Source organism: Pelophylax lessonae, assembly GCF_965119305.1.
Source record: "Pelophylax lessonae genome assembly, chromosome: 8".
Taxonomy (NCBI): Eukaryota; Metazoa; Chordata; class Amphibia; order Anura; family Ranidae; genus Pelophylax; species Pelophylax lessonae.
The window spans coordinates 80,116,980-80,144,812 of NC_138775.1; the positions used below are offsets into that span (position 1 = coordinate 80,116,980).

At 44.5% G+C, this 27,833-nt stretch overlaps 1 protein-coding gene across 1 annotated transcript; it reads left to right on the plus strand.

Moving 5' to 3' along the window:
* The first annotated feature begins 5,267 nt into the window (after window positions 1-5,267).
* On the plus strand, window positions 5,268-27,101 carry MKRN2 (makorin ring finger protein 2). Its single transcript, XM_082266450.1, has 8 exons — window positions 5,268-5,415; window positions 9,521-9,649; window positions 11,554-11,717; window positions 16,394-16,704; window positions 19,041-19,255; window positions 20,385-20,495; window positions 23,852-23,996; window positions 26,850-27,101. The coding sequence occupies exons 1-8, from the start codon at window positions 5,390-5,392 to the stop codon at window positions 26,994-26,996; spliced, it is 1,248 nt and encodes a 415-aa protein (XP_082122576.1). The 5' UTR covers window positions 5,268-5,389; the 3' UTR covers window positions 26,997-27,101.
* The last annotated feature ends 732 nt before the right edge of the window (window positions 27,102-27,833 follow it).

Consider the following 27,833-nt stretch of genomic DNA (forward strand, 5'->3'; position numbering starts at 1 on the left):
AGCACAATCATACCGTACCAACAGGGTGGAGCTATACTCTGCAGAACGTTGATTGGTTTACCATTGGTTCACCACGCCTATCAAGTGACGTTGATCACTACTTTCCGGCTACACCACGCCTATCATCTAAGGGTACTGTTGGTGGTGGAAACGCAAGCCTGATCAAGGCGTACCGTTCCAAACCGCACTGAACTGTACCAAACTGAACCGTACCGCTCAGTAGAAACGAGGCATAAGATACAAGTCAGATTTCTGGCATCCCCTGCAACAAAATTGTCATCTTTGGTGAGATACTCCCAATAGGAACACGTCTAAAGGGATGCAGGCCCAGCAGATTTCCTCATTAGAGCCCTGCAGCTGCCACAACTGATAGATAATAATAAAACCACTCCCATTTGACCCACTCAGCACAAGGACACAGAGGAACAAACAATGATTTCTTCAGATTAACAAAAGGTAGGAATCTGCAACAAAGTTTGTTAAAATCCTTGCAATGTACAGAGATCACCCAGAGGGGAATGTTTTTTTCCTCAACAAACGTGGAGTTATGCTTTAAAATAATAAACACCATATACTTACCTGCTCTGTGCAGTGGTTTTGAACAAAGCAGCCCGGATCCTCCCTCCTGTCGGGTGCCCCCCCAGCATGCAGCTTGCTATGGGGGCACCCGAGTCGAGCCTCTGCTCCGTGTGTCAATTCAGACACGGAGCCGCAGTTCAGCCCCGGTCCTCCAGTCTCCTAATTGGCTCACTTGCTGTGATTGACAGCGACGGGAGCCGATGGCTTCCACTGCTGCAAATAGCCAATCAGAAGTGCTAGTCCCCAGAGAGGTCCTCATGGACATCGCTGGATCAAGAGAGGGGCTCAGGTAAACATTAGGGGGGGGGGGGTTGCTGCACACAGAAGGTTTTTTACCTTTATGCATAGAAGGCATAAAGGTGAAAAACATTTAAACCCCCTAAAACTTGATATATTTTCTGACAGCAGACACCCTGGAGAATAAAATGGAGGGCTAGTTCCAATTTTTTATGTTAGATGATATTATCACAACAGTTTAGCAAGCACAACATTTCAGTAAAAAATACAAGTTCATTTTAGGGCACACAAATGCAATATACTGTATTCGCCAATGTTTTGATAAAATCTAAAAGACAAAGTTGTGCCAAATAAATAGATACCCAAAATGTCAAGCCTTAAAATTGTGTGCGCCTGTGAAATGGCATCAAACTTCGGTACCCTCATTTTTTTAAAGGGGATGATTTAAAAACCCTACAGGTCATCAGTTTAGAGTTAACTGTGATAATAATGGACCTGGAATTATTGCTCTCTCTTTGGTGTGTGCGGACATATGTAACATGTGTGGCAAAGTGATGTTTTTGTGTGTAGGTATCCCCAACGCATCTGTCTATGTTTGTACACGCATGTATGAAGGTGGAGAAACTCAAACGTTTTGGGGGGTTAAGTTCTTGGCTGTTTATATGTTTTTAAATTTCTTCACTAAATTTTACTTTATCACAAAAAGAACAAAAAGCTCCCTATGTAATACTATTTGGTCATGATGCATTCTCTTTAATTAGATGTTAGAGGTATTTTAGACTTCTGATGTCTCTCTTATCCCCCTATTAAAGATAATGCAGCACAGATTGTGCTCCATTAGCTCTTGGGCAAACTGAGAGGTGATGTAATGCACATTCTGGGTTCTCACTAATTGTGGGAGATCAGCATATGAATATTTACTGGCCTCCCTTCCCACTACCTGCCATGGGGTTCCCAGGCCCACAAGTGGGAACATGAAGGCCAGGAAACATGACGGGGCAATTGCCCGACTAGTTCCACCCAGCCTACAACAGGCGGCTTTTCAGATTTACACACCATCCTGGCTGCTATAGCAACTGAATGCATATGTAACTCAACCCCCCCCCCCTCCCCCACTGACAATGTATGCTATATGTCGGTGGCAGTGAAAGGGTTAAAGTAGAACTAAACCCAAGAGCAAAAAAATGTATTATATATCTTCAGGACTTTTTTCCAGAGGTAAAGTGGGGGAAGGCAGTTCCAGCACCTCCACCACTGATTGTATGTAATAAAAGGGAGTGCTGGAGGGTCTATTGATGATGGCTGCTGGAAGATCTAATGTCGGTGGCGGGATCCATTGTTGCGTGGGGTTCTATTGTTGCTGAGAAGGTCAATTGTTGCTGGGATGGATCTACTGTTGGGGAGAGACCTATTTTTGCTGGCTGCCAGAGGGTCTATTGATACTGGCTTCTGGGAGATCTGTTGTAGCTGCATGGGTTCTATTGGTTGCTGGGTGGTATTTTGTTTTTAGGGGGTCCATTGTTGTGGAAGGGGGTTGTCCTATGGGGGATCTATTGTTGCTAAGGAGTCTATTTTGCTGGCTGCAGGGGATCTATTGTACTGCTTTTCTTGTTTCATACAAATTACTTATGGGCCATACACACTATACAATTGTCTTTAGATTTTTTCCTTTAGATTTACCAAAACCATATAATATGAGGTCAAATCTATACACTTTCAATTTGTATGCAATCAGGCAGGCCCTTGCACTACATAGTTGAAGGTAAATCGAAGGGAAATCTTAACAAACGTTTATAGTGTGTATCCAGCTTTAGAACCCCAAATAATACTTTTTCGGCATTCTCTAAAAGGGGTGGTACTGGGAGGAAGGTAGGGGGTGGAACCAATGTACCAACGCTCGGAGGTGGATAGCGGGCAGAGACAAAGGGTGACTCAGAAACATGGAGTTCCTGCATCTACTCTCTATAAGCTCTGTATATATATCACCTATATAACTGAGATGAAGAGAAGAAGACATTTTTGAAGTCCAGTCTGGGTGGCAATCATGGCTTCCTACATAGATACAATGGAGGAGTGTAGCCCCCCAGGGACAGAAAGTGTGTTACTGGCAGGATCGCCAGATGAAAATAAACTAGAAAAGCTACAATTTCTGGGGAAATTGTGTGAAAGTGTTCTTGCCTCCACCAGTCATATTGTGAAAACTATCAGGACTATGGCTTAGCCGTGGACATTTTTAGTGGCAGCAGGAATAGCTGAACGTTTTGATATAAGGATTTGTGTAGGTGGGCTTGAAAATGAGGGAGTGATGGCAGTTTAGAAATCATGTCCTGATTTTTCAGCTCCCACTGTAGCTTTTGTCAGCTCCCACTCTAGTTTTAAACATTCCGCTATTCATTCCTATGGGACCAATTTCGCCACAAAAACACCAATATTTTGTGAACCATTTGGCAAAACATTCCACAGAGTAATAGCACACCAATCGGGAACAATCCGCATGTTTCGATATATTACTGTCTATGTAGTGTAAAAACTGTGGGAGGATTTAGGGTGGTAAATTTGGCTACCAACCCCATTTTTCAATTACCATTTCGGGATGATGGCTAAACAGAATTATATGTTTTTGGGAATCGCACACCTTTACATAATAATAAGAATATATATGTGAGATAACAGTAAGTAGTCTTGCCATGCAAGAACATTAAGTGTCGGTTCACACTATGGCGATCCGACTTGGGGGGGCGACCTGTGAAGTCGCGTGCACCGCGACTTCGGCGCGACTTGCACGGACTTCACATAATGGAAGTCAATGCAAGTCGCTCCGACTTCGGTCAAAAGTAGTGCAGGAACCTTTTTCTAAGTCGGAGCAACTTGAGTCCTATTAGAACGGTTCCCATAGCACTGAATGGACAGCGACTTGTCGGGCGGCCAAGTCGCGGTAGTGTGAACCGGGACTTAATGAGAAAAAGCTTGAATAGAAAAAGTAATGCAGCCTGCTGGTGAGCTGTAATATATACATTTTTTTGTTTTTGGATTTAGATAAGCTTTAACCACTGATTTCGGCATGACTATTTACTGCGGCAGTCAGCCCCCTACAGTCAAAGTGACCTAGACCTACGTTGCTCGGCCACGAGCCTGTAGGGGGCGAGCGCGCGGCACGCTCCCACCCCTGCTCGTTCCCTGCTGAGCCAGTGCGTGTGACTGGCGACTCCGATGGCCGCCGGCCACTTGCGATCTCCCGCAGGAGAGGGAGAAAGACAGACAGCTGATGTAAACACAGCCCTTTGTCATTCTCACTGAAGAAGGCACAGAGGCTATGTGATCCTGCTATATAGGATCGCATGTCTCTGTGGTTACTTCACTAGCCATGCCCCCTAACAGTTAGAATCACTCCCTAGGGACACACTTAACCCCTTGATCACCAATAAAGTTAACCCCTTCCCTGCCAGTGTCACTTTTACAAGTAACTGCATATTTATAGCACTGATTACTGTAGTAATGTCACTGGTACCCCCAAAAGTGTCAAAAATGTCAGTCAGGGGTCCGATCTGTCCACCACAATGTCGCAATCCCGCAAAAAAAAAAATCGCAGATCGCCGCCATTACTAGAAAAAAAAAATCAATAAAAATGACATAAATCTTTCCCGTAGTTAGTAAACGCAATAACTTATGCGCAAACCAATCAATATACGCTTATTGCGTATTTTTGTTTTACCAAAAATATGTAGCAGAAAACAAATTGGCCTAAAATGTTAAAACATTAATTGTTAAAAGTGCAGAGGGGGGATTTGGGGTCTTATTGACTGTCATTTGTCATTCTGTCACAAGGGATATTTACATTCCTTGTGACAGCAATCAAAAGGGATTTAAAAAAATGTAAAAAGAAAAAAAATAATAATAATGTTTAACGCAACAGTGTAAAAAAAATAAAATAAATAAATAATATCTAAAAATAAATGTTTTAGATTTTACTAAAAAATTGTATTAAAGTGTGTTTTTTTTTTTCCATTTTACACAACGTAAAGGAGGGTTGTAACCCCATTTTTTTTTTTTTTTTTGCTATTTTGCATCTGCGTTCCATTTCGTTTCAGCAGTGGTCTGCTATTACAGGCCTAGTTCTTTTATTTTCTGATATTACACATAATATCAACCACTTGCCACCCAGGCCAGTTTTGACATGTGTGCAAAACATTGGAAAAAATCGGTTTGCCTTCCTAGGTTATACTTTAGAGACCATGCTTATCACACACTGCTATAACCAACATGCTTATCCTTGGCAGGCTTGTAAGAAAAAGCAGAAAAAGGTCACTGGAAGCCTGGGTCTTTGTGTCCATGGCCATGAGAGCGCCCCTCCCCCACTGTAACCATACACACCGCCCACATGGTGGAACTAAAGATCTCCGCTCTTGTTACTGGCCGGAGCCGGTGCTACGCCGTACATTTAATGACGTCATGTAGTGGCGCCGGTGGCTAGGGGGCGTGCCGTGGAGGGATAGGGGGAGGAACCCCGGGGTAAGGAGCAGACAACAACAACATAACCAGCGTGACGTGAGGACACCGGCTCCAGAGTCCAGCCATGAACACCAAACACGTGACGTGCAGGTGAGAGCGGTACTCCGTTATGTGTGTTCTGTGGCGGGGGGAGGGGGGCACTCATTGTTCCACCGGGCTGGGAGGAGGAGAGCTCATTATTGTGGGGGAAGTTGTGTGTGATGATGGAGAAGGCTGTGTACAGGGTTCAGGGGTACAGTCTGTGTTCTGTAATGTCCTCCTCTATGGGGTTATATGAGAGATGTGTGCTATACTTACCATGGGGGGCAGAGCTCTGTACTGGGGGCTTCATCCTTGAGGGCCCCCCCCCCCCCCCGGAGGCGTGCGAGGGGCCCTGTTATCTTCCCTCCCCCCCCCCCTGGAGGTGTGCGAGGGGCCCCATTATTCCCCCCCCGGAGGCGTGCGAGGGGCCCCATTATCTCCCCTCCCCCCCTTGAGACGGGCGAGGGGCCCCGTTATCTCCCCCCCCGGAGGCGGGCGAGGGGCCCCGTTATCTCCCCCCCCGGAGGCGAGCGAGGGGCCCCGTTATCTCCCCCCCCCCCGGAGGCGAGCGAGGGGCCCCGTTATCTCCCCCCCCTGGAGGCGAGCGAGGGGCCCCGTTATCTCCCCCCCGGAGGCGGGCGAGGGGCCCCATTATCTCCCCCCCCCCCCTTGAGGCGTGCGGGGGGCCCCGTTATTTCCCCCCCCGGAGGCGGGCAAGGGGCCCCATTATCTCCCCTCCCCCAACTTGAGACGTGCGGGGGGCCCCGTTTCCCCCCCCCCCCCCGGAGGCGGGCAAGGGGCCTCATTATCTCCCCTCCCCCAACTTGAGACGTGCGGGGGGCCCCGTTATCTCCCCCCTTCCCCCTGGAGGTGTGTGTGGGGCCCCGTTATCTCCCCCCCCCCCCACCCGGAGGCGGGCGAGGGGCCCCATTATCTCCCCTCCCCCCTTGAGGCGTGCGGGTGGCCCTGTTATTCCCCCCTCCCCCTGGAGGTGTGCGAATGGGGCCCCGTTATTTCCCCCCCCACCCCCTGGAGGTGTGCGAATGGGGCCCCGTTATCTCTCCCCCCCCCCCCCTGGAGGTGTGCGAATGGGGCCCCGTTATCTCTCCCCCCCCCCCCCCCTGGAGGTGTGCGAATGGGGCCCCGTTATCTCTCCCCCCCCCCTGGAGGTGTGCGAATGGGGCCCCGTTATCTCTCCCCCCCCCCCCCTGGAGGTGTGCGAATGGGGCCCCGTTATCTCTCCCCCCCCCCTGGAGGTGTGCGAATGGGGCCCCGTTATCTCCCCCCCCCCCTGGAGGTGTGCGAATGGGGCCCCGTTATCTCCCCCCCCACCCCCTGGAGGCGTACGATGGGCCCCTTTATCTCCCCCCCCCCCCTGGAGGAATGCGGGGGCCCTGTTGATCCCCCCCATGGCGTGCGAGGGGCCCTGTTATCTCCCCCCCTCTCCGGAGGCATGCAAGGGGCCCTGTTATCCCCCCCTCCAGGGGCATGCGGGGGTGTTTTTAGATATTTTTGTCAGATGTTACTATGGTGTACTGAAGTATAATTTCATGTATTTCATGAGTTTCATGGCTTTTATTGACAATTACTTTAAGTTTATGCAAAGAGTAAATATTTGCAATGCTGACTCTTTCTTTTCAAGACCTCTGCAATTCCTCCTGACATGCTGTCAATCAACTTCTGGGTCACATCCTGACTGTTTAGCGGCCCATTCTTGCATAACCAATGCTTGAAGTTTGTCAGAAGTTGTGGGGTTTTTTGGTTCACCCACCACCTTAGAATTGATCACACGTTCTCAATTGGATTAAGGTCTGGGGAGTTTCCTGGCCATGGACCCAAAATGTACGTTTTGTTCCTCAAGCCACTTATTCAGCACTTTTGCCTTATTGGAAGATGTTCCATCATGCTGGAAAAGGCATTGTTCATCACCAAACTGTTCTTGGATGGTTGGGAGAAGTTGCTCTTGGTGTATGTTTTTTTACTATTCTTCATGGCTGTGTTCTTAAGTAAAATTGTGAGTGAACCCCCTTCCTTGGCTGAGAAGCAACCCCATGGTACGGTAAGTAGCTGTCCCCCCCCCCCCAACCTCTGGAGGGTTTTGGAGTAGACGTGGGCCCCTCCCTGGGATGATGGGGCTCCCCACCCCGGGTGAGGGTATTAGCTGGCCTTTGCCACATGCTCCTAAGGTGGCTTGTTTGGAGTTGCTGCAGACTGGGTTTTTCCTGGTGCACAACTGGGGGTTTAGCAGGGTTCTCCTGCTACCCTTGAGGTTGGTGACTAGGGCAGGGATGTCTTCTGGGCTCCCTGTTGCAATTTTTGGGCTGAGAGAGCGAATAATTTGGGGGGGCCACGTCTCACGTGGCCGGATCTGGCCCCAAATTTAGGCTGCGGCTTTGCGGCCTACTGGTCGGGAGCTATGTGGGGTGGCTGAAGCCACTACCCTCCGTTTGGGCATCCACCCTCCCCTCTGCTGCCCCTGGGTGGTCGGCTCTGCTGCGGCTTGTAGCCTACAAGGCCATATGGCCAACTCTTCCTCGGTTGGGAGGGCAGCCCAAATGAGCCTGGCTGGGATGAGTGTGCTTGCGGCTGGGCCTCCACACAAAGTGAGGCCGTGGCTTGCGGCTACTAGGCCATGTGGCCAGCTTGGCATCTCCCTAGGAAGGGGTGGTGCTGTGGGGGTTGAATTTTTGGTGGCAACCATGTCGCCATTATTGTGGAGGGCACTTACCCTTTTTTAGCGCTGCGGGACCATCAGGATACACTGCCTGCGCATCTGTCATGGTCCCCTTTTCTAAGGGGGCAATTTTCTATTATGTGGGCCTCTATGGAGGGGCTCGGAGGGTGACCCTCCCCCCTAGTTTTTTGTGGGGTCTAGTAGGTGGTCCATTCGTGGACTTTGGGTCATCCCACCTGTAGTGGGCTTGTTGGTTTCCAGGTTAAATAAAGCTACTTTTCTGTTGAGGAGTCGTTGGCTTTTAAAGATCCGGTTGATAGGAGAGCCGAGGCTCTGGCCCGACACATGTTTAACTATGGCTGGTTTGGCTTAGTCCTGTATTTACTATTGCCCTGGTGTCGCAAACTCTTGATGAGTGGGCTAAACTTTTAATTCTGAACCTCAAGGCGCTAAACTGCCTTGTGCGGGTACAGGACTTCCGAATGGAGTCCATCCACACGATAGTGGCATCCCTACATCCTGGGGGATTTTCTCGCTTCTATCTACATCAAGGACGCCTACCTTCACATTCCAATATGTGCTGGTCACCAACGCTTCCTCTGCTTTGCCGTGGCTGGACCGACCGACCTGGACTGCCCAAAGGCGTAGTCAAGCTTTTTTCTGCCTAGTGTCCTACTCCTGTAGGGGGCAGTAAAACCCAATGGTTAAGAAGAATCAGGAGCTGTGTCCCTCAATGAACATCAGAGAAATGGATTTTACCATCAGTCAAAAAACCCATTTTCCGGCGTGCTTGATTGGCTCACCGATTTTCCCAGAAGTCTGCACTAAGATGCAAGTCAGATTTCAGGCATTCTCTACACCAAAAATGTCATTTATGTTTTGATACTTCCAATAGGAAATCACGTTTTAAGGGAGGCAGGCCCAGTAGATTTCCTCATTGGAGCTCCGCTGATTGATTATGAAACCACTCCAATTAGACTTGCTTTCCCACATGGAGGAATTTCTTCAGAATAACAAAAGGTAGGAATCTGCAACAAAGTTTGTTAGAATCCTTGCAATGTACAGAGATCACCCAGAGGGAATGTTGTTTTTTTTTTTCTCAACAAAAGTGAAGTTACCATTTAACTGTAGAGTGAATGTTGGATGTTCTATCCTCCTATATGGTCCTGTATAGAACACTGTCATAAAAATTGGTGATCTGGGCAGTGTACAGTCCTTTTCACAGGCTGAGGCAGGTCCCAAACAGCCTGGGCTCAGGAAGGGGGTCGAATAAAGCAGGCCATCAGAATGAAGACATCTAGTGGCAAAAAAGGTACTGTAAGAAAAATCTCAGGATTTAACATGAGTAATGAAGAAAAACCCAGTTTTGTTTATCTTTATTGGGCTGATCCTTTTTTTTTTTTCCATGTTATTTTTGTTTAGAGTTATTTTAACACTGCAAACTCTCTTGCTCAGTTTTTGTGTTCTGAACGGCAAAAATATGTTTTCACTTCTTTTCAGATATTTCATACATGGCGTGTGTCGAGAAGGAAATCGCTGTTTATTTTCACATGATTTGGCCACGAGTAAACCATCCACTATTTGTCGATTCTATCAGAAGGGACAGTGCGCCTATGGGTCTCGCTGTAGGTATGGATCCTGCAGATTATATCTAGGCTCAGTAGTTGCCAATACCAAGGTACCCTGCTGTTAAGATCCTGCAGCTACTTATTTCTTTTGATATTTCCTTTTTGCATGGACTTTAGAGATTGCTAAGGACTAGCATTGCCTGATGTGCTTCTGCTCATGGAACGTTATTCTTTCACTGTGTACAGACCTTACAAACCTTAGACCTTAACATGCACTGAAGGGGAGGCAGCAAAATACATTGCAGCTTGTAAGGAAAAGTGGGCTGGCTAGGGAAGTGAAATCCGGTTACATTCACACAACTAATTTTGGGTCTTTATTTTTTGTAGAGCTTACGTCACGACATTGTACTCCTTTTTTTTTTTTTTTTTTTTTTTGAGTTGGAAAGCCTGTGGAAAACTATTGAGCATACTCTATACTACCTATTCATTCCTAACCTTGTGGTTCTTTCCAGTGTCAGAAGTAATAAGTATGTTTTTAGCTTCTTGCACATTCTTTTAACCACTTAAGCCCCGGAGGATTTGGCTGCTAAACGACCAGGGGGTATTTTGCGATTTGGCACTGCGTGACTTTAACGGACAATTGCGCGGTCGTGCGACGCTGTACCTAAACGAATTTGGCCTCCTTTTTTTCCCACAAACAGAGCTTTCTTTTGGTGGTATTTGATCACCTGTGCGATTTTTTGATCACGCGCTATAAACAAAAAAAGAGCGTCAATTTTGCAAAAATAGCAATATTTTTCCCTTTTTTTTATATGAAATTCCCCCCAAAAAAAAATGTAAAAATCAAAATTTTTTAACATTTTCGGCCAATTTGTTTTATGCTACCTATGTTTGGTAAAAAAAATCGCAAAAAGCGTATTTTGATTGGTTTGCGCAAAAGTTATTGCGTTTACTGACTAAGGGAAAGATTTTTGTCATTTTTGTTGTTTTTTTTTTTAACGCGTAATGGCGGCGATCTGCGATCGGACCCTTGACTGACATTTTTGACACTTTTGGGGTTACCAGTGACATTTCTACAGTAATCAGTGCTATATATATGCACTGTTACTGTAAAAATACACTGGTAGTGAAGGGGTTAACTTTATTTGAGAGGGAGGGGCTGTGTGTGTCCCTAGGGGCGTGACTCTTACTGTGATTGGCTGTGGCTTCATCTGTAAGCAGAGTGATCAACGGATCTACATAGTAGATCCATATGATCAGCTCTCATACAGAGGGGAGAATGACAGGCAGCTTGTTTACACCAGTGGTTCTCAATTCCGGTCCTCGGGACCCACTAACAGGCCAGATTTTAAGTATTACCTTGGGGGATGCAGACTAGAATACTGCAATCACTGAGCAGCAAATGAGATCACCTGTGATGTAATTTAGTTATCTTGCAAACCTGGCCTGTTGGTGGGTCCCGAGGACCGGAGTTGAGAACCACTGGTTTACACAAGCTGCCTGACTTTCTCCCTCTCCCCCGCCGATCGCAGAGTGGCCGGCGGACATCGGGTCCGCCGGTCACACGCGCGGGGGGGTCCGTGACCACGCGGGGGCGCGCGCTCGCTCTCTAGACCCTCACAAGCTAGTGACGTAGCCCTACGTCACTTTGCCTGTGAGGGGCTGACCGCCGACGTAGATCGGCGTGCGGCGGTCGGCAAGTGGATAATGGATACACATGTTCTAATTGTCATTCTGCCCAGAGTCTCTTGAGTGCCCCTTAGCTTTAAGTTGGTGCTCTAGTACAGACCCCCCTCTCTTACAAACCTTGAAAAAAGTAGCTTGAAGAGCAGAATAATGGACACCTGAACTCTATATGTTAAAGATCTGTTATGCAAATTCCATATAGTCAGCATTTAATAGTAGAAAAGGAAAATATTTTATTTTTTCTTGCTTGGAGAATATTGACCTATTCTTTCTTGACAGGTATGATCATGTGAAACCGCCAGCTCCTCCCACAGTTTACACTCCTCAAAATATCCCGCCTGCCACTCAAGAAACACCTTCACCTGCCCCGGAGGTCCCACCAATTGTCACAAAAACTACCCATCCAAGACGTGAGAAGAAGAGCCTTGTACTCCGAGATCGTGGTATGTGAATATATGATTAACGCAAGCCTGTATTAAATATGCACCTTATTTAGCGTTTGTAGGTATAGGACCTAAAACGCCTTTAAAACACACCTGTCAAGCAGCCCTAAGAGCCTGTTTTAAAGTGTTTTTGCTGCTTGTCAGAATATGTAAAAAAAAAAAAGTGCATGATCTGGGCACAGGTTCACTTTCAGGTGTATCTAAACACAAAAAAGTAAAATGTTTGCAGCTTACCAGTGTTCAGATGTGGCTGCATTAGTGTTCTTTTTTTCAGGCTTTTCTGGATAGACTTATTCCACTGTATCTATGGAGGGGCTATGATTTGTAACCCTGGGTGAGACAGAATATTAACTAAAAATCCAGAAAAAAAACACATAAAACAAATGCTATAAATTAAGTTGCAGTTCAGTGAGTAAAATAAGTATTTATTCCCCAAGCAAAACAAAACTTAGTACTTGGAGGAGAACCCCTTGTTGGCAAGCACAGAGGTAAGATGTTTCTTGTAGTTGATAACCAGGTTTGCACACATCTCGGGAAGGATTTTGGTCCACTCTTCCTTACAGATCTTGGGGCTGTTTCTCTTCTAAAGAAACAGAGCGACTTTGCCGCATTGAGGGGCCAATAGACAGGGCCATGTATTGTAAAATCTTAGATGACAACCTTCTTCCCTCGGCCAGAACACTGAAGATGGGTCATGGATGGGTCTTCCAGCATAACAATGACCCAAAACATACCACCAAGGCAACAAGAGTGGCTCAAGAAGAAGTAGGTTAAGGTCATGGAGTGGCCTACCTAGTTTCCAGACCTTATTCCTATAAAAGATTTATGGAGGGAGCTGAAACTTTGAGTTGCCATTCGACAGCCAAGAAACCTTAAGGATTTAGAGAAGATCTGTGAAGAAGAGTGGACCAAAATCCCTCCTGAGATGTGTGCAAACCTGGTCACTAACTACAAGAAACGTCTTACCCTCTTTGCTTGTCAACAAGGGTTTCTCCTTTAAGTACGAAGTCGTGTTTTGCTTGGGGATCAAATACTTATTTTACTCACTGAACTGCAACTCCATTTATAACATTTTTATTGTGTTTTTTTTTTTTTTTTTGATTTTTTGTTGATATTCTGTCTCTAGCATTTAAAATGCACCTATGATAAAAATTATAGACCCTTCATTTTTTTGTAAGTGGGCAAACGTACAAAATCTGCAGTGGATTAAATCGTTTCTCCACTGTATAAAGTGTATTTAACCTCGCTACATACAGTATAAAGCACTGTGTTCCTGTTTTGCATTGAGAACAAAATGGCTTCAGGCTGAGTGGCACCCAGCCATTCATAAGCAGCTTTGTATTTTATTTATGAATACAAAGCTTTCTTTGATTGGCTGGGTGGGAGATTGTGATGTCATCAGTCCGCCTCTCCGACTCAGCCAATCAATGGAAACTTTGTATTCATTGATAAAATATAGAGCTGTCTATGAATGACTTGAGTGCTGCTCAGCCCAACGCTATTTTGTTCTGGGTGTGAGACAGGAGGGTCTCGCCTTACACCCGGAACACAGTCCTGTATACGAACTGCTTAAAGTAATGATAAACCTGGACATCAGCTTTAAAATCAATAATAGGTGGGGGCTGTCTAGTGCTGATCCTGTCTTGTGATATAATTTGTACTTGAAGGTTAAATTGTGTTTCCACCTTTGCATCAAATTAATATTACACCTATCTTATATGTGTTACATGTTCGCACAACCTTAAAGAAAAATATATACAAATTGCTGCTTCTGTTTTTTTTTTTTTTTTTTGAAAACTTTAGAACTGAAATGTCTTCCTTCTACGTAATGTTAAACCACTTCCTGACCTTCGCTATAGCCGAATGACGCTACAGCGCAATCATGCACTTCTGGGGGGGGGGGGGGGCGTCTATTATCTTTAATTAGCCAGATATAGACTGGGCAGAAGTAACCGCGCATTCATCCAAGGCTCGGCAGTTCCTAAATGTTTTGCAGGAAAATTTCATGGGTCAGATGGTGAACGCACCGACAAGAAGCAATGCGGTACTAGACCTACTGATTACCAACAATACGGACCTGATCACAGATATAGAAATACGGGGCAACTTGGGAAACAGTGACCATAGGTCAATTTGTTTCTGTATAAATCATAGTAATAGGGAACACAAGGATAATCTAAAGGACACTGAATTTCAAAAGAGCCAACTTCCCTACAATGCACTCTTTGCTAGACAATATAAAATGGGATAGAACCCTGGGAACAAAGAACACGGAGGAAAAATGGGAGTGCTTCAAGAGCATACTAAACAAAGGGATTGGCCAGTGCATTCCAAAGGGGAATACATTTAAAAGAGCAAAAATAAACCCTGGTTGGCTAAACTCCAACATAAAAATGTATATTAATACTAAAGAAAAGGCCTTCAAAAACTACACAAGGCTGAGGGGCCATTGGCAGCATTCTAACATTACAAAGAGTGCAATAAGAAATGTAAAGGCGAAATCAAAGTAGCTAAAATTGAACACGAGAGACATATAGCGGAAGAGAGTAATAAAAACCCCAAGAAATTCTTTAAGTCTATAAATAGTAAGAAAGCGAGGCCAGAACACATTCTATTCTATTAACCTTCTACGTTGAAGTGAGTTGCCATCTAGATAAAGGAAGGCCTGTGGATGTGGTGTATCTGGACTTTGCAAAGGCATTTGACACCGTTCCCCACAAACGCTTACTGTACAAACTAAGGTACATAGGTAGGGACCATAGGGTGAGTACCTGGATAGAGAACTGGCTCCAGGGGAGAGTCCAGAGGGTGGTGATAAATGGGGAGTACTCGGATTGGGTGGGTGTGGAAAGTGGGGTCCCCCAAGGATCTGTCCTGGGACCAATCCTGTTTAATTCATAAACCATCTAGAGGAGGGGTTATCCAGCACAATCTTGGTATTTGTGGATGATACTAAACTAAGTAGGGCAATAACTTCTATACATGATGTGGAAACCTTACAAGCGGACCTGAACAAAATAATGGGGTGGGCAGCTACATGGCAGATGAGGTTTAATGTTGAAAAATGTGAAGTAATGCACTTGGACTTCAGAAACACAAAAGCAAGCTACTTGCTAGGGGGGGAACCTCTGGGTGAATCTAAGATGGAAAAGGACCTGGGGGTCCTAGTGGACAACAGGCTTGGCAGTGGCATGCAATGCCAAGCCACTGCAAGCAAAGCCAACAGAATACTGGCATGTATAAAAAAGGGGATTCACTCCAGAAATTATTCTCCCACTCTACAAGACTCTGGTCTGGCCACATCTGGAGTATGCTGTCCAGTTCTGGGCTCCGGTCCTCAGGAAGGATGTGCTGGAATTGGAGAGAGTCCAGAGAAGGGCAACAAAAATAATTAGGGAAATGGAGGGCATCGGCTATGAGGAAAGACTACAAGCATTGAACTTATTCTCTCTGGAGAAAGAGACGCTTGATTAGGGATATGATATCAATGTACAAATACTGTACTGGTGATGACCATAGCATAAGGAACAAACTTTTCAGAGAAAGGAAATACAATAAGACACGTGGCCACTCACTAAAACTAGAGGAAAAATGGTTTAACCTTAAAATATGTAAGGGGTTCTTTACTGTCAGATCAGTAAGGATGTAGTATGTAGATGTGGAATTCTCTTCTACAAGCAGTGTTATCAGCAGGGAGCATCGATAGTTTCAAAAAACTATTAGATGGGCACCTTAAAGACCACAACATACAGGGGTATACAATGTATACAAACACACACATCATAGGTTGAACTGGGTGGACTGATGTGTTTTTATCAACCTCACTAACTATGTAACTATTAACATCCTCCCAGAACTGCGCCCGCTGCGGTGCGCACCCTGTGATCGATGTGTCCTTCGGCCACAGCTAATCACAGATCGGGGTAAAGGGCCAATCATAGTGGCCCTTTACCACGTGATCAACTGTGTCCAATCACAGCTGATCATAATGTAGACATGCTGTCACAGTAGGAGAGAGAGGAGAGCCGGTAACCCGCAAATGTGAAAGGGGACGTCTACACTAATCAGGGCACTGATCATCAGTGCCACCTCATCACTTCCGAGAAGGAGAAAAATCACCTATTTGCAAAATTTTATAACAAACTAAGAAAAACTTTTTTTTTTTTTTTTTTTTTTTTTTCCCCTCAAGATTTTTGGTCTTTTTCCATTTGTTTAGCAAAAAATAAAAAACCCACTGGTGATTCAATACCACCAAAAGAAAGCTCTCATTTGTTAAAAAAAAAATATATAATAATAAAAATTTCATATGAGTGTAATGCTGCATGGCTGCGCAATTATCTTTCAAAGTGCAACAGCGTTGAAAGCTGAAAATCGACCACGGAAGTGGTTGAAAGTGCCAAGTAGGCAAGTGGTTAGAAGGGGGCTGGGGGGTGTTTAAATGGAACTTTAGTCAGAGAATTAGGTTTTGCTAGATCACTTCATGCTGGCCCCTTTTTCAGGTTTAGCTATATAAAATGTAAAAACTAAAGGGCCTATGCTGTTTAGAATCCAGTAATATATTGTCTCAGGAAGAAAATTATATGCACTATAATTTGAGAACTGGAAGGCTGTGTGATTCTTCAAAATTTCAAGGGAATTAATGAGTACTTATTGTGTCTTTCCAATGTCCTTATTAGATTTATCGGGACTGGCAGAAGATAAAAATCGATCAAATCCCACGTATAACCAAAACTACAGCAGTGATACTCAAGTGACTGATCAAGTGTTGAAACCACACTCTTACCTGGAAGCCATCTGTACAGGACTGGAAGAAGTTGAGGCGGCCTCACCTTTTCCTGAGGACCCCCAGCAGCTTTGCCCCTATGCAGCTGCAGGGGCATGTCACTATGGGGAAAGCTGTGTTTATATCCATGGAGATGTTTGTGAGATCTGCAGCCTACAAGTGCTTCACCCCTATGATCAGGAACAGAGGAAGTCGCATGAAAAGGTGAAAATGGCCAGACATTCCTCAACTGTCTGCATGGTGGTTAGGCAGCATCTATCAACATTCCTGCTTTAGTCTGACTTATATAAAAATCCTATAACGGCAGATTGTAGTCAAGACTGGATACTAAAAATTCCCATATGGGGCCTCAAATAGAATACATATAAATACATTTCCTAAAGGTGTTAATTATTTGTTGGTAATTGAGCTTATCACCTAAAATGACTAATGAAATTGCATGTATGCTGACCCACTAATACTGTGAGCCATTGACCTGGAACAAGCAGGGAGGGGGGTGCTGGGGACTCGGGAGTGCTTATCTTATTTTTCTTTTTTTCTCTGGGTCAATGATTTAACCACTTGCCGACCGCCGCAAGTAGATATACTGCGGCGGTCAGCCCCTCACAGGCAAAGTTGACGTATATATATGTCACTAGCCTGTGAGGCTCTGGGGACCGAGCGCGCGCTGTCGGAGGCGCGCTCCCGCGTGGTCACGGACCCCCCCCCCCGCGCGTGTGACCGGCGGACCCGATGTCCACCGGTCACTCTGCGATCGTCGCTGCAGAGGGAGAAAGTCAGGCGGCTAGTGTAAACAAGCCGCCTGTCATTCTCCCCTGTGTAGAAACACTGATCATATGGTTCTACTATGTAGGACCGTTGATCATTGTTCCTACAGCTCAAGCCACAGTCAATCACAGTTAGAATCACGCCCCTAGGGACACACACAGCCCCTCCCTCTCAAATAAAGTTAACTCCTTCACTACCAGTGTATTTTTACAGTAACAGTACATATGTATAGCACTGATTACTGCAGTAATGTCACTGGTAACCCCAAAAGTGTCAAAAATGTCAGTCAAGGGTCCGATCTGTCCGCCGCAATGTCGCAGTACCGCAAAAAAATCGCAGATCGCCGCCATTACGCATTAAAAAAAAAATGACAAAAATCTTTCCCTTTGTTAGTAAACGCGATAACTTTTGCGCAAACCAATCAAAATACGCTTTTTTTTTACCAAACATATGTAGCATAAAACAAATTGGCGGAAAATGTTAAAAAAATTTGATTTTTACATTTTTTTGGGGAGAATTTCGTATAAAAAAAAAATGTGAAAAATATTGTTGTTTTTGCAAAATTGTCGCTATTTTTTTGTTTATAGCGCATGATCAAAAAATCGCACAGGTGATCAAATACCACCAAAAGAAAGCTCTGTTTGTGGGAAAAAAAGGACGTCAAATTTGTTTAGGTACGGCATCGCATGACCGCGCAATTGTCCGTTAAAGTCACGCAGTGCCGAATCACAAAATACCCCCTGGTCAGGAAGGGGGTAAAATCTTCCGGGGCTTAAGTGGTTAAAGAGGGTTACCGTGATAGCCAGGCAGATAGCATTCTCAGGAGAACGGTAGCCTTCTACCATTAACTTTCGGTAAAACGTCATCCAATCGTCGTCCACATTTCTTTTTTTTTTTTGCTTTCTATTGAGTGGGGAAGGTTTAGAAACTTTCTGAGTTTTAATTCTCATCAAACCGTTTTTAGCTAATTGGCTATGCCTAGATCAGCAGACTAACCTGTAAACTAGACAATCATACAAAATCTCTTTATGCAGCATTACCTTATTGCATCAGATAAGTAGGCTGTATACGAATATTATCTAATCATCACTTGATTATGTTCCATCTAGTAAATAAACTGATCTTCCCAAACAAACTACTAGTTTTGAGAAGTCAATGCTGACTCCATATTTTTCTTAGTGCAAGTTTGTAAGTTAGGATTCATAAATTCAGCTGAAAACAATTTGTATTATTTAGGAATTAAAAAAGGTATTGCTTGAGGGGGGGGGGGGGAAGGGTCTACTAAAAGCTAAAGCGGGCTTCCAAATCAATATATTCAGTAAGTTGTATTTAAAGGATTCAATTAATGATAAAATGTAAGCATCCTAAATGCATTATATTTTTTGACTTATGTCGAATTACTCCTAATTCTACATAAAACTTTATAAAAGTGTTTTATATGTTGGAGCTACGGTACATGAATAACCTTTTTGTTGACAGTCTGGAGCTTTAGCACTGTTTAAGATACTGCCCTGATGAGTACAAGGATTAGGAAAGTATGGGAAAAGTCTGAGCTCCTAATCTGCATACTTTTGAGCTTGAAAAGCCATTAAATTAGCGTGGCATTATGTAAATAAGCATTTTCAGAAGATTTTCACGTTTCATTCTCTACATTTCCTCAATACTGGTTTCTGGCATGTCATGTCATGTCAGGCTTCTATCTGCCTTTGTGTAGTTAATACTCAAATCTTGCTGGCGCTTAAGTGTATAGTTTTTTTTTTTTTTTGTTTTAGTTGTGTATGGCGGCATTTGAATTGGAGATGGAAAAGGCCTTTGCCTTCCAGGCCAGCCAAGACAAGGTGTGTAGTATCTGTATGGAAGTCGTGTATGAAAAGCCTTCACCATCAGAGCGGAGATTTGGTATCCTGTCCAACTGCAACCACACGTACTGCCTCTCCTGTATCAGGCAGTGGAGATGTGCCAGACAGTTTGAGAATCCTGTCATAAAGTAAGTGCTGGGGCTGGATTTTAGAAACATGCAGCATACTTTGCATGTCTTATTTCCATTACCCTTTTTTTTTTTTTTTTTTTTTTTTTTTTTTTTTTTTTGGTGATGTAGAGCAGTGGTCCTCAACCCTGGCCTACAGGGCCCACTAACAGGCCAGGTTTGCAAGATAACTGAAATACATCCCAGGTGATATCATTTGCTGCTCAGTGATTGCAGTATTCTAGTCTGCATCTCCCCAAGGTAATACTTAAAATCTGGCCTGTTAGTGGGCCCTGAGGACCGGAGTTGAGGGCCACTGATGTAGAGGGTTTATTTAGTTATAAAACCACACCTTTTGTGTTTTTTAAACCACACCTTTTGACTCAAATTAGGTTTGTTAAAAAGTGGATAAAAAGCCTAACTACAGTGTAATTATTCTTAAAAAAGGTTCCCTTCCCCCTCCTACCTATACTGCCTAACCTGTATAAAAAAAGATGTGTGTACTTACCTATTTTTAATCCGTTCTGGTCCAGTTACGTGATCCCACAGCTCCAGCTACCTTGTGTCAGTGAATGGCTGCTGCAGGGGAGAGCGCCAACAGCTGGGCCATGGGAGCCTATGGGTTATGTCAATGCTCCCGGAATTCAGTTGTTGTGAAGTGCTCCCTTACACATAGCTGCAGAAACACGTGACCAAGGCAGATTGAAAATTGGTAAGTTTACAGTTTAGGCTGGATAGGTGGGAGGAGGAGGGAAGGAACATTTTTTTTGTTAGGGTTTTCTTTCACTTGAAATATATGGGTAAATAGTTCCTCAATATGTCTTTGTATTATTTTCCTGTTATCCCCACGCATTTAGATTCAGTCTGGGGAAAAAAACAAAGCAATTAAAGCTAATTAGACTTTATTGCATTGTACAATACTGTGAATCTAACAAATAGAGCTTACTATTTTATGTGAGAGCACAGGAGACCTTATTGGTAAGTTACCATTCCTTCATTATCAAATCACAGCTTTGGCCATGCTGCATTACTTTGACTGCAATGTACAATATCTGCTCAGGTTATCTGACAACTAGGTGAACGGAAATACACATTCAGGTAACACCAGTCACAGCAGCATTTGTTGTTTTTCCTTTTGTCTTCTGATTAGAGCATGTCCAGAATGCCGTGTGATATCCGAGTTTGTTATTCCCAGTGTTTACTGGGTGGAGGATCAGAGCAAGAAGAATGAACTGATTGATGCGTTTAAGCAGGGAATGGGGTGAGTTTTGACTTTCAATGTAAACCAAAAACTTCTAAACTGGGACCCCTGACTATGGAATCCTCAGATTCGCAGGTTTATAATGGCTGCATTGAGTAATACATCTTCGGGGGTACTAGGGAACTTAAATAAACTTACTAACTTGTATACATTTGAATGTGCCTGCACATAATGTGTTGATGTGGAGCCTTCATGCCTTGAAAGCCTAAATATGCAAATAGATAATTTGATTCTTGCAGTTGTTTGGTAACCTTTCATCCTCCTGCACTTTTTTTTTTTTTTTTACATTTTAGTTCCACTTTAATCTTCCTTTTGTCAATGTAAATCCCTAAAGGCCCGTTTACTCTTCTCAGTTCCAGTGTGTGGCAATAGCTCATGCGTTAAAGCGATAAAGTCTTCTTTTTTTTTTTTTTAAGCATGTACAGCCAAAGGTCATTTTGGCTGTACATCTGCTATGGATCACAGGAGTGCAGTTCGTTCTGCGCTCCTGTGACCCATTTTCAGCAAAGAGTGGGCTGAAGTCCGCTCTCTGCTGATGTCACAGATGTCGGTTCAGGCGCAGCATCATCACGACCATGGAATCGGGATCCGCCAGGTGCCTGGACCAACACCCGGCTCAGCCTCTCAGCAAGCCACTTACAGCCTGAACTGGCCGCACCATGCAATTCCACTGGCCAGCGCTCCAATGAGTGAGCAGAGAGCTGCTAACTGACAGTCAGCAGCTCTTTACTCAGGGAGCTGTGAAAAGCGATCGGCGGTGTTCGATCACTCGGTTCTTAGTGCAGAGGTGGCGGGGGACAGATGCAGCATCAGAACAATACTGCATCCACCTAAATGGGGGGGGGGGGGGGGGGAATGGTTTTGCACAGAGCAACCCACATCCTCCTCTTTTTTGGGTCCCACACCGGCGCTCCTGGCTCCTCCCTCCTGGGTGCTTGCTGTGGGGGGAACCCAAGCAGGCGTGCTCCCAACCTGTGGCTCTGTGTGTCTAGTCACACATGGAGCTGTGGCTCCCCTCCGTCTCCTGATTGGCTCACTGGCTGTAATTGACAGCAGTGGGAGCCTTTGGCTGCTGCCAAAAGCCAATCAGGAGTGCAGGTCCCCAGAGATGCAAGGCTCTTGTGGACATTGTTGGATCGCAAGGGGGCTCAGATAAGTATTGGGGGGGGGGGGGTGCTGCACACAGTTTTTTTTTTTTTTTTAAACCTTCACCCTTGTGTCTTTACAAGAATTTTAATGCAGCACACAATACATGCATTAGTATATAGCATAATGCGCTGCCATTTTATTTTAAAGAGCACTTTGATAAAAACGCAGTAATGGGGAAAACATGCTGTTCCTGTTTTTTGTGTTTTTTTTTTTTTTGGTCCATTTAAATGGGTTGTCTTAATACAGTATGCATTAATGAAACACCCTAGAACTGCAAAGTGTAAACGGGCCCTAATGGACTTTAAAATGGCTGACTTTTACATTAGCGCTGAACTCCAGTCCTAATACTTGCATTCATACATCTTTCTCAATATCCCAAATTATATAATTCCACTTTGCAAACCCAATTAATACCCATCATCACTGTGCAGCACATAGCCTGTGCAGAGATTGGGGGGGGGGACACAGCCAGACCCACCCAGACCCACCCACTACAGGCTGCCTGCAGAGAATTACAGGAGGCAGATACAAGACCAGTCTCCCTGCACACAAGCAGGAAGAGCAGCAGTGATCAATCGAAAATTCTTCGACAAAGTATCAGGCTTTTTCATGCTGGATTACTGCATGATCTGAAGTACATAGAGGACATCAAGATTCAGTTAAAATGACATGAGGGCCTTTCCGGCTTTAAATTACCACAGAGGACTACAGTCCTCTATAGGGATGCACCGAAATGAAATTCTTGGCCGAAGCCGAATAATAATAAAATGTTTGGCTGAAGGCCGAATACCGAACGCGGTGTTTCGCATTTTTTCCATTTATTTTTCCAATTTTTTGTCCTCTCTCTTGTCCTCTCGTGTCTCTCTCTCTCTCTCTCTCTTGTCCTCTCTCTCTTGTCCTCTCTCTCTCTCTCTCTCTCTCTCTCTCTCTTGTCCTCTCATGTCTCTCTCTCTCTCTCTCTCTCTCTCTTGTCGTCTCTCTCTCTCTCTCTCTCTCTTTTCTCTCTCGTCCTCTCTCTCTCTTGTCCTCTCATGTCTCTCTCTCTCCCTAAATGTTAATGTAGGGAATGGGATTCAGTGCACACTGCAGCCTTGTACCATAGGGTTAATGTTAGTGACACTGTAGGGATTGGGAAGGATGCTGGGAATGGAAATCAGGAAGCATGCAGGCAGCCTGTAAATTTTAATTGCAGATACAGGGCACTGGGCAGGTCAGGGTTAATGTGGTAACATCAATTACTCAGTGACAGTCAGTCAGTGTCAGTGTGGACTCGATCAGATTATACAGTGACAGACAGTCTCTCATAGTGGTGGTAGTAGGAGCCTGGAAAGGAGCACAGCCGCATACATACATTACTCACTCGTGCACTGCAGCCCGCCCCACACATTCAGTGAGTCTTACTCTCCTCCCTAGTTTTTTCAATGGCACATTCAGGAAGCCAATCACGCCGTGAGTAGCGGCACAGCGGAACCAATCAGGTGTGCAGGCACGCGTGATTGGTTCGCTGTGCAGGCACGCGTGATTGGTTCGCTGTGCAGCTAATCACGGCGTGATTGGCTTCCTGAATGTGCCATTGAAAAAACTAGGGAGGAGAGTAAGACTCACTGAATGTGTGGGGCGGGCTGCAGTGCACGAGTGAGTAATGTAATGTATGCTCACCGCTGAAGTGTCCCGGCTTCACGGAAGTCTGAGAGTCCTTCTGTCCTCCTCCGAGTCCCTTCCCCCTGTAAATATCGTGACCTCGGCGATATGAATATCGCCTACGGCCACAGAACGATAGTCGATATCATATCGACTATCGTTCAGCCCTATTATTCGGCACAAAATTATTCGGCCTTTTGACTTATTCGGCCGAACACCGAAAGTGCTATTTTTTTCTATTTTCGGCCGAATAATGTTCGGCCGCCGAACATTCGGTGCATCCCTAGTCCTCTATTTTCAGATGATTATCCTGGAAACCTCCTCCTCCTCCTCCTTTCAAATCTGGATTATAGGTGGTACCCGGAAATGGAAAAGGTTGACTGAGTAGTGCTTGACTAGCCAAAGATGTGGATACATTTTTATATATCGAACTGTTACATACAGTACCTAGATAATGTGGTAGACTTTCTGTTTTATTAAACAAAAATAATACTGCCTATTCCTAGTAAAAACCTACTAGGACACACCATGCAGTGGGTGACCAGTTGCCTGTCTTTATGTTTCAGTAAGAAGGCCTGTAAATACTTTGATCAGGGACGTGGCACCTGCCCCTTTGGTGGAAAGTGTCTTTACCTGCATGCATACCCAGATGGAACCAGAGCAGACCCTGAGAAACCCCGGAAACAACTTGGATCCGAAGGCACAGTACGGGTAAGAGTCCTTCTTTTTCCCATCTTTCGGGGGGGACTAATATTGATTTCAAAACGCTAAAGGGCAATAAAAAAATCTGAGATTCAAAATTATGTATGTATATGTATGTGTGTGTGTGTGTGTGTGTGTGTGTGTATGTATATATATATATATATATATATTAATATAATGCTGCCTTCTTTTTGTTTTAGTAGTAAAGTTTAGTTCTCGTTCACACAGGGCCGTGTTTTGCTGTCCTGGGGATGCACAGGTGTGGCATGCATCCCCGTGCCAACAGTCCCATTGTTTTCTGTTGGGACGCAGTGGCTGCACACAGTTTCTGCTCCCAGTATATTTGTGCGAATGCACAGCCCCAAATGCACACAGGGACATGCACCCATGCGGATGTCCTATTGGGACAGATTGTCTGTGCAGCTGCTGTGCCCCAATAGACAATAATATCCACATAACTTTGAGCTTTCTAATGATATCGGGAAATACTATTCATTTTCAGTCTCTATTATTATAAACCTAATAATTCTAAATTTAACTTCTCTAATCTTACTAATGCACCATACATGAAGTAAATCCAGAGAATGCCCAACACTAGATGTTTCCTCTTGTGTGAGATCCTGGAAAAGTGCCACATGCTTAAAGCGACCCTGTTACTAATCTGAAGTCTAATGCACACCAGTTATCTACATTTGTTTGCACCGGATCAATGTAGGTCACTTCAAGGGTAAATGTAAAACAGTGGTTTTCTATGTACCTCGTTCACAAAAGTGTTTTGTGCACATGTGCGTTGCAGTGTGCGGTGTTAAAAGGCAACCGGTTTGCATTTTAATGCAATGCAACCTACACGAATGCATGTAAATGCAACACAACTGAATGCAAAGATATAAAAAAAAAACGTTCTTAGTATTTTGACCCCTCCAGGAGCCTATCACTTCACAATGGATGACATGAAATTGGATAAAAACACACTGCAGTGCATGTGAAAATGCATGTTAAATGAACACCAATGTACCTGCATTTGCAATGCATTTCGGTGAGTTTTTATGTGTGGTATGCTTTGAAAGGACCGTAAAGATACTCCATTCAAGTTTTATACTTATAAAAGCCTGCTGGCAAACAGACACCTCCAGGGGCATTGATGTATTTGCTCCCTTACAGATCTCACCGCTTACTTTCCTACAGGAGAAAGTAATGAAGTGGACGTCAGCAGGAGAAACCAGTGAGAGCTGAGGGGCTCTGGAGAGGGACACTCCTATGTCCTTGGGACATCATGTGATTTTTAGTAGGCAGTCTGTCCCACATAGCACTCCTACTTTCAGCAGTATAGTCTACCTCTGTGTCTACAGAAAAAAAGCAACTAAGGATTTAAAATAAAGATGGCAATGTGCTGCCATCTCCTTCCTGGTTTTAGAAAGGAAAGTTTGGTCAAAGTAAAACATCTGTGTGATTAGGCTCTGATGGAAGCGCGTAATGCCTGAACGCTCTGGTACTACTATGTGGCAGAAGCCAAAGAATGCCAGCTTCCATCATTGCTAACCACACAGGTTTCTTGCTTCATGAGTACCTATCCTTTCTAAGTGTGTGTTCCTCCTAATTGATTCTAAGCTCAGTTTAATAATAACGAATACCATTTCTGCTGTAAAGATGTTTCCACTTATTTATTTAGTAACACAATTTATGTGGCAGACTGAATGACAAATCTAAGAAAGGATTTAGATATTTAAATTGTTCACCTTTATGTAAATCACCTATGCATTCCAGCTTTTCTAGTATATTTTAGGGCAGTCCCTAGGTTTAAAAAAAAAAAAAAAAAAATACTTGAAGTAATACTAAAGGTTCCGATATTTAAAATGGGGGGGGGGGGGGGAGTTATACTTTGCCTGCTCTGTGCAATGGTTTTGAACGGAACAGCCAAAGTCCTCCTCGGGTCCCCTGCCCGAGTTCCGGGCTCCTCTCCCCTGCTGATTGCCCCCAGAGCAAGCTGCATCCTCTGGGGACACTTGTGTGCGTGCTAGCTCTTGAGCTACCTCTGTGTGACTAGAAGACACACAGAGCCCGGCTTGGCCCTGCCCCCTCCTTGATGGCAGCTGTGCCTCAGCCAATGAGGGAGAGACCCAGGAGAGTGGAGGCTCCTGTGCACAGTGCTGGATCGGGTTCAGGTACGTATTTGGCGGGGGGGCCATGAGGAGAGAGCTGCACACTGAAGGGTTTTTAGGTTCATGCATAAAGGTAAAAAATCTTCAGCTTTTAGAACCACTTTAATTTACAGTACATGTACAGTAGGCCATTTTGTGGCCTCTCTTTAGCCTGCAGAATGGGTGACCCTCCATTTAACCCCTTCAATAAATTTTCCACAGGAGTTTTGTGAACAGGCTGGGAAGAGGCTGCGCAGTGCCTATAGGTGTACGTTGGAAGCCATTTTTTTTTCCCTTTATCCTGCAAACTGCTTTTCAGTATACTAGGGAAGCTGGAATGTGTAGTCGTGTTTGTTAGGTTTTTTTTTTTTTTATGAAAAGGTGAACTAGTCAATTTAATATAAAAACAAATTTATGATAAAGAGCAATGAGGTGTGTACTTTGTTATAATACTTCATCTATAACTACCCATTCACCTCTTTGCAGCACATTAATGCGCCTTGCATTAAGGCAGCTCATCCAAATGAATGGGCTGCCAACAAGCCACAATATTTCAAAAAACAAATGTGCACCATTTTTGTCAATACTGTGCATTGTATTGCGCTGCAAGGCATGTGTGTTGGAGCTGTGTTGCCTTAGTACAGTAATGTGTGTTAATGCACCACTTTAGAACAAATGGCTCCTAACCGTTTTTGTAAACAACTTGTTCTTGATCTCTGTGCAGTTCTTTAATGCGGTTAGACTGTGGGATTTTATTGAAGATCGAGAGCACAGAAGTATTCCTACCACGGAGGACGATGTAGCCGAACTTGGAGACCTCTTCATGCATTTGTCTGGAGCAGATCAGCAAGCAGCCCCCTCTTCCAACTGAATATTTATTAGAAATTGTAGTGTAGAAACTGCATGTATGGGTTAATGAGATGGCAGAACCAAGTGTCCTTTCCACTAAGAAAATAAACAACACTATTGACTACTTCTGTGTTGGTGCACTCTGTTCTCTCCAGCTCAGACTAGTAAAGTTACATTGGGGAAACAAAAGGGCCCCCAAGCCTGTTCTCAGTAAGGTACTGTTGGCATCTGGTAGTCCATAGAACTGGTTTGTATACTGCATTCTCAGTGTGCAAATTTATTGTATGATATGCAGCCCTCCTGTCGTCAAGTCTATTCACAACTGACCAGCTTCTTATAACCTTGGGAGTGGAGAGGTCCGCATCTGTGATCCCAGCTTGCTCTGTCCTGCTGCTGCCGTCATTCATCATGTAATTAGGCTCTGCATTTCTAAATGTTTTATGTTAGAGAGTGCAGCAAAAAGAGGACAAAACTGTTGTACCTTAGTATGGAGAGTTGTCCAGCTGAAGTTCCCAGGAGAGAGAAAGTCAGTAAAACATTTGAACTTCTAATACACCTTTTAAAAAAAAAAAAACCTGGTCAAGGAAAAATGGAGGTGGCAACTGCTGACCTCTCCTAAATTCCATTGTGTACTGTAACAATGGTTTTTGTACCAAGTCGTTGTCCTGGAAGAGGTATGCCGATCCAGAGTTCTGACTGCATTCGGATTTTCCTGATTTCCATTCTTGTTCTAGGTCAGTGAATTACAGTAATGAAGGGAAAGGATATGTTTTACAGCAAAGGAGAGTTGAGCAGTAAAAGCTTCCTTGCTTTCGGACTTGGGTTTCAAAGTGTTTTTACTTGTATGAAGATGCTGGCC

Excerpts from the sequence above, each read along its gene's own strand:
- MKRN2 (XM_082266450.1), top strand. The coding sequence starts at position 5,390 with ATGAACACCAAACACGTGACGTGCAG. Across the intron at positions 9,650-11,553 it reads GCCTATGGGTCTCGCTGTAG|GTATGATCATGTGAAACCGC; the intron begins GTATGGATCCTG and ends CTTTCTTGACAG. Across the intron at positions 20,496-23,851 it reads GCGTTTAAGCAGGGAATGGG|TAAGAAGGCCTGTAAATACT; the intron begins GTGAGTTTTGAC and ends TTTATGTTTCAG.